The sequence below is a fragment of the Bombus huntii genome, chromosome 2 (assembly GCF_024542735.1).
Source record: "Bombus huntii isolate Logan2020A chromosome 2, iyBomHunt1.1, whole genome shotgun sequence".
In the NCBI taxonomy this organism is placed as follows: domain Eukaryota; kingdom Metazoa; phylum Arthropoda; class Insecta; order Hymenoptera; family Apidae; genus Bombus; species Bombus huntii.
In genome coordinates this window covers 21,821,357-21,828,746 of record NC_066239.1, presented here as the reverse complement: position 1 = coordinate 21,828,746, position 7,390 = coordinate 21,821,357, and the positions used below count along the sequence as shown (strand labels likewise).

Sequence of the window (7,390 nt, the reverse complement as noted above, 5' to 3'; positions counted from 1 at the left end):
AGTGTCCCATCACCGCTGTTGATCGTCGAATCGGTAGTGTCCCTACTCGTAGCATCAGGTCGCGCCCCTTCGTTATCGCACAACGATGGCCAACTCCAAGGGAGGTCTATCGAACGCCCACAACCCTGTTCCTGACTCCTCTCCGACGTACTTATCCCACTTTCGGGAGAACATACGCTTGAAATTCGTTCGAAAAATCTGAAGAAATTCTAACGAAGGTATTTTTCTACTGCGCGTGAATTATTTAAGAAAAAAAATGGGCAGAAGAAAAAAGATCATCGTGAAATTAACATTTTCTTTTTCATGGTCTTTTACCGTCGTAAAATCTCTACGAGTACATGGCGAACCGTCGTTTCGTCGCAAGCGTCGTCGTACCTATGCGGTCGCTCGATCGGTCGCGATCGGCATATTCCTGTTAAAATTGTAGGCACGTAACTCGCGTCTAACGATTGCCTGAAAGTAGTAATAAAATACCGCCGCGTGTCGCGAACAACGCGAACAAGTTTGAATTCCTTTCATCGATCGCGACTAAAGGACGCGTGGTTCGAACGTTAGACAGAGATACGTACATATATTCGTAGATTATTTCTGTGACAGAAAATCGATGTTGTATTCGTTCCTTTGATATTGCAAATACGTAAATAACGAAAGATATACAGCAACGTAATACACGTCGGATTAATTAACGCAAATGAGAAGATGAGCGTTCGAACGGAACGTATCGTTCGTATCGCTGCATGTACGTGAAATATGTACGCGAGATTATGGATTAGTGAATTGAAATTGCGTGCGATATTTGCTTCGGGTACGTCGCGTTAAAGCGGTGAGCGACTGATGCCGACATATATAACCGTGGAAGGAACGAAGGGATCGGCTCTATCCATTCGTCGGAGACGTTTGAAACGATCTCTCGGTGTCGGTAACGCGGCTGACCACCGGAAGGCCGCCACCGAGGAGCGATATTCTGGACGAGGAGCCGGCTATCCTCGCCATCGTACAGCGGGATGATCGGCGCGGTAACGGGGCTCGACGCACGGTCGGTCGCCGATGTAATAGTCACCGGTGGCCGCCGCAGCCGATGTTTCCGTTCAACGACGAGATCGAGACTGGTTAAAATCTCGGGTGCGAGGCACGCGGCGCGCCACGCCACGCTGGAAACGCGAAAAAGCCGAGCGATAGAGCGCGAAAACGGCGGCGCGCGCGGAGCCATAGGCCAGAGAGTGTAGCTGGCGGGCCGGTGCGGTGCAGCATGGACACCGGGGCGTTAGGGAGAAGGGGAGCGTGTGCGAGAGGGGGCGGGAGAGAGGGGCAGAGAGAGAGAGAGAGAGAGAGAGAGAGAAAGAGAGAGACCATGTCCTACCCCAACGAGCACGTGGTGGCAAAGACACTTTCATCGTGCAGTCCCTCGGAGGCGAACGAACACGTGGATAGCGTTCGACGCTCTCGAAGAACGTCTCCGCGCATGCGCTGTGTAATTCATACTGTCAAGGTCAAGCAAAGTCGCACGATTACAGCCGAGACGGGGGCATCCGCGTGTGCCGGTGCTGCTATGCTACCTAATCGGCGCCAGTAAATCGCGCCTATGTATATGTATACTTGGACTGGGATGTAATAATAGGCAGGCGAGCGTCCTCTTCGTACGCTCTAGACCCGCGTTGCTCTTGCTTCTTGCTGCTCTCGACGAATCGGTAGTGCGCGTCTGCGTCGTTTGTAAGGCACGTAGAACTTGGCGAAAATAAGAAAAGCGCATTTTTTTTGGAACCATGGGATACGGACTCGCGCATTGCAAGCGCCAAAATGTCACAATTTGTCGCAGGTGTTAAGACTCTACCGTGAGATAGAGTCGAAATCGTAAGTTTCAACTTTACAAGCGATATTTCTTCTAGCGAAATTCTTTCGAGTCTGAGACACGTTTACTATATCGATTCGTCGATTTATCTCGGTATCTGTGTCTCCGCGCCGCCACACGCACACTGTTTCTGTGTTCTTAGGCTCGTGGCAGGACGAGCCGCCGGTGGTAATGGCGCTTCTGTCAACCTTACACAGGGGTCTATTCACAGGGCGAATGGCACGTTTCGCGTTATCGTTGGTTTCGTCGCGTGGCGCGCTAGACGATGATGGCGCTCGCGGTGCGTCGTTTCAGGTGGCAAAAGAGGATAATGGTGTATCGAGCGTGAATGACGGAGCGTTGATGATGGATGTTACGCGTTGCATAGGTTATGTATTATGATTTTACTTGGACGACCGGAGCGATAGGAATATGATCGGCGAGCATCGAATATCGATCTTTGGACGCGAGAGCACTTTTAGTGGCACAAAGTGGGCGTATGTAAGCGAAACGTGGTAAGATGCTACCGTGTAAGTGGTACGTGTTTATTTTACTGGTCGTTAAAAGCCGGTGATAGATAGCGATGTTCGTTGCCGATACCGTCAGCCAACCACCCGTTTTATTTTATTTCCAGATTGTAAAATATTAACGAGTCGTAAACCGGAAATCTAGCTTGTTTGGAAATTCTTCGTTATTCTCGATTTAGCGTGGCCAGGTAACAACGAATTATTAAGAAATCGTAGGAAATAAAGGGCGATGAGGTGGTTGCAGCTTTCACGACCATCCTTGTTTCTCGTCGCTTCGTATTGTACGTTGTACTTTTTTTATAATATGACGTCGTTATAAATTATATACACGCTATTCCTTTTAGACTTTCTCCGTATATTTCGCAAGAGACGAATGATTTTTCGATGATTTCGTTGAAACGGCCAATCGTGAACGTCAGAAATTTTCATCGTCGTTTCCAGCGCTTTTTATCCGCTGTAACGTTTCAGTTTCTCGATACCGTCTGTAATACTACGTTTAATTGCATCGTTAGTCATATTTCGTTCTTACGCGATTCCTTGTTTCCACTTATTCTTTCCTGGATCTCTCTTAATTAAACGTCGAGTGGCGTGCGACGAGTTCGCGTTGGTCGTTTTACCAAAGCTGCTTACAGTTTGTCGCGATTTCCTTCTCTCCCTCTTTCTATACGGTTTCTCTGGATCAAACAAAAAGTTGCTGCAGCTCGAAGCAGATTCCTGTTAGCTTCTTTGTCGAGACTGGTAACTACTTCTTCCAGGCGACTCGCCTGTCTTACCTGCTTCTCTCCCCTTCGATCGAACGAGACGCTAGCCTTAGAGGTTCCAGCGAATCTTTCTACGATCGTTGGCCGGTTCTCCGCGACGAAAGGAACCGAGTAATTTTTCAACGTGCAAGTATCGTAGATAAGGCGGAAGAGCGTAACTCGTTTTAGACTTTGATTCTAATTATTTTCGTTTTATCGTGTTATTGGCCTTACACCGTGCGTTACGTACTAGCCGATATAAGCGGTTAATTATAGCGTGTGACGCGATACCGAGTACACTTGGGCGTACGTATTAATCGCACAGCGGCAGTTAACGATCGGAGCGAGAGATTAACGTTCGTACGAAAGGACAGTGTCTGGCCGTGTCTTGGTCCAACGATATACCACCACCTAATACGACAGCTCCGATACGAATTGTCCCTGATAGATAAGAGATAGCACGCGTTAACCGCTAATAAAAGGTTATCGAAGTTGAGGTAGTTCTTTATCGGGGGAACAGAGAACCGTGAGGCGCGAGGTATCCCGATAAATCTCGCGTATCCTAACGTCTGCGTTCGTAGAATGTCCGATAACATCGGTTAAACCATAAAACCTTGTCTGCGTGTGTTCACTAATGTAAATCTTTGCATCTCTTTCTTTCTTTCTTTCTTTCTTTCTTTCTTTCTTTCTTAGTTCCTTGTCAATTCTTTTTTCACGTTCTTATCGTTTTCTTACGCGCGTTCAACGATTTCGCGTGCAAGGAAAACTCTTCGATCTCAGAGGCGTTGCTGTCAAGACTAATTGTTTTGCATATGAGAGAAACGAGTTGCTCGGTGGAATTTATAGCGGACGATTCAGTCCGACTGAACGAAACGTTAGCGTTTCAACGTTACGAGTATCGACGATTAATTGGCGAGTCTCGAATTACGTTTGCCGCGTAGAACGTTCGTTCTACGTCGACCAATATTCTAGAATTTTGTCAGATTCGTGAAAATAATTACGCGAACAGTTTCCCCGTGGAACGCGATCAGATATTCGATCTTGACGATTTTCGATTCCACGTTGGTGCGAATTCTCACGGAAGTTACAATCTTCTCGCTGGATCTTTTCAGGAACCTTTTTCTTCGTTGGTTTACACGACAATCGACGATTCTGGAAGATACGCGGGAACGCGGCTAGTGCACGCGTTATTACTTGCCGTGCTAAAGCGATCCGTAACAGTTTCGGTCGCTTTGTATCGTATCACGGCTACGTACGGTTAAAACGGGTAATCGCAGTTTGCTACGTCGATATACTCTCGGTACACGCGGAGGATGGAACGCTTTCGTTGCGATTTTGGAAAAAATTTGATCTCGGCAATTCAGGTACAACTATTTATCGAAACAGCGACAACGTCGAAAAAGTTATTCCTACGCGACGCGCACGTCGAATTTAAAACGATGCATCGCCATTCATCTGTCTCGTATGGAAATATCGAAAATGGGATTTAACGTATGTTTACGTCGCTATAACGCGCAAGATACACGCTGTACTACTGTTTCTAGTATAAAAACGTTTCTCCTTCGGGGATTAGCGAGCGATCGACACGTTGTAATCGAGTGTTTGTCGTAAGACGATGAATTGCCAACGTCGGTTAATCGTGTAAATGAATTGTGAATTTGCGGGTTCTGGCGCGCAGACTTTGCGGAAACGTCTGGTTTCGCGTCAGAGCTAGCACAATAATTTAAGGTCCGCTTATATAACGCCGTACTACTAATTTCGGCTTTTCACGCGTTAAATGTGGCGGCAATTTTCACAATCGTGATCCAGATTTCGAAGGTCCGGATTCTAGTTAATCCGGATGCTTGGAAGAGACGGAATCGATCGACGGAAGAATATATCGTCGGCTGCACCCGACGTTTATCTCGAGCCGGACGTCTACGAGCTAGCGCGTTGAAAGAGGCGTTTTTAAAGACGCGTGTAATTAAAGGCTGGAGTGGAGAGCAGCGGATCGAGTTTTCGTCGACAGGAGTAGGAATCTTTACGCGGGAACAAAATATACGACTAGTAGCTACGCACGCAAACGTATGAAAAAGATATTCGTGGATGTACGATCGAGAGAAGGTAAATCCGCGTGAGATTCGGTGGTGCGATGCGTTCTGTCGGTCGCAGCGTGCACGAGTTCTTTCGATCGAGCGTTTCGCGTTCGTCGACTGATCGGATATTTATCGCTCGACGCGTGCCGCGTTCGAGCGGTTTTGATGGGAGACCGACGATGTCGCGAGGTCGTCCACGGTGGGGCGCCACATTCTCGATTCGTAAGGTTGAACGTCGGGACGACGAGAATAGCGAAGAAACGGGCGCGGATCCAGAGAGCACTGACCCAGTATGTCCGTCCGTCGTCGATTTCGCTACTCGCTTGCCCCGCTCCGTTCTTTCGTTCTTCCGTTCTTTCGTTCTTCCGTTCTTCCGTTCTTCCGTTCGCGGCAAACGCGGCGCGCAACAGCGAAAAACCGCCGCCTCCCGACTATATTTTCTCGCGCTTATTTTGCCCTCGCCGGTAATCGCTACGATGCGACAAACCAAAAGAGAAAAAAGAGAGATGATCGGGACGTCGTCGCGATTACCGCCACGATCGTCGTATTGACGCTAGGTACGTGCACCGACCCCGCTATGCGTCGACTTTATCCGCGAAGTTTAAGCGCCTGCAAGAGCCACGCGAAGCGGATAAAGCGGATAAAGCGACAAAGCGACAAAGCGACAAAGCGTAGGTCGCTAGAAATACTTTTACGTATATCGATATCGATAGGGCAGTAGGGTGCTGGTTTCCTTGAAATTAACTCGTGTCGCGCAAACGACGTAATTCGACGTTCTTACGAACGTATATTTCCGATACGATCGTTCGACGGTGATCAAGGAGAGACGTAGAATTTTACCCATGTATCTATCCGCACGGGTAATGGTGAATGCAAGTTTCCGAGGATTGAAAGTTTTCCGCCCGTACGCTTACGTATCGACGTTGTCGTCGTATACGTAATTTACAGAGCCTTACGAGGTAACCCGTCGTCCGCGCCTATCGTACACCAGGCTCGTATCTCTTCCTTTCATCTTCTTCCCCCGTTATCCCGATCCTCCACAAGCGCATAAAGTATTCGCACTGTTCACAACCTTTTACCTTTCTCCTTTCTCCTTTATTCCGCTCCTCTCGCCCTGATTTCCTCCTACTTCTTGCGAGTTCCTTTCTCAGGATCGCAGCCATCTGTCCGTGTTTCGTTGCCGCCGCGTATGCGTTGGCGGGAGCGCCGTGTATCGCGAGTTCGGACGATTATTTTTTCGACGCGCGCCCCAAGAAATTTATGCACCGCGCCGGGTCGCGTTTTATCTTCAGGGGCTGCCGCTACGAGGAATTCCTCGGAAATCGTACGCGTACCACCCATCCCCACCCTCGTATCCTCGTATCCATGCTGGTGTTCCGTCCGTTCGTATTCGTCCCGACGCCGACTGGCGGATCGTGTGCTTCGTAGGCTCGGTAGAACGCGTTGGCGCTCGCTGCGGCAAAGAGGATTCGTCGAGTTTTCGTCAACGGAACCGTTGATTCGTTAGCCTCGAAAATAAACTCGAATCTCGAGTATATCGCCGATCCTTCTTTCCCGTAGATAAAGCGAGTCGCGATATTGGCCCGGGGGAACGCCCCGATCCGTGTTCCCGAGCAGTGCGAATACTTTTTGCTCTACGTGGTGATCGTTGGCGCGAACAACGCTGTTTTTTCCCTGCCATCGAACGGAGTCGCGTCCGACGGTGTTGGCTTAGTCGATAAAACAAATCGGTGGAAAGCAATTTTTACCGACGTTTCAATTCGATTTTCTCGGAGACGAAGATGTTTACAGGCAAATTTCACCGTTTACTTCAACGCGTAGCGGCTCGATCGAAAACCGACGACGGTCTCTCGGTCGCGGAGAATATACGCAGCTTCGACGAAGCTTCGACGAAGCGAAACACGCTGATCGTTCCTTTGCGTTTGTTCGCAAACGTGGACGATACGTAGGTACGACGTACTGAATCGTTTCTCCGGTGTTTCGTGTTGCAGGTGAATACCAGAAACGAGTGGGCATCGTTATGCGAACAATTCCATCTACCCAACGGCTGCGTGAACAGCGGGGTTGGCCTTAAACAAATTTACCTCAGGTAAGTGGCTGAAACGCGTTCCTACCATCGATCGCTTTATTTTAGAAGCTCGCCGAGCTCGAACATGGCGCGTAAGAAGCAAGTGTATCGCCAAGTACACGCGTATCCTCTTATAAACGCGTCTATCTCTG

At 48.8% G+C, this 7,390-nt stretch overlaps 1 protein-coding gene across 4 annotated transcripts in view; it reads left to right on the top strand.

Moving 5' to 3' along the window:
• LOC126872919 (AT-rich interactive domain-containing protein 2) overlaps nucleotides 1-7,390 on the top strand; it is a 57,590-nt gene that overhangs the window by 24,513 nt on the left and 25,687 nt on the right. For all 4 annotated transcript variants that reach the window (XR_007692250.1, XM_050633205.1, XM_050633201.1 and 1 more), the window contains exon 3: nucleotides 7,162-7,259. Coding sequence is in view for 3 of the 4 variants with exons in the window: in XM_050633205.1 (XP_050489162.1) it covers nucleotides 7,162-7,259 (98 nt within the window). In the remaining variant the exon portion in view is untranslated. The remainder of the gene's footprint in view (nucleotides 1-7,161; nucleotides 7,260-7,390) is intronic.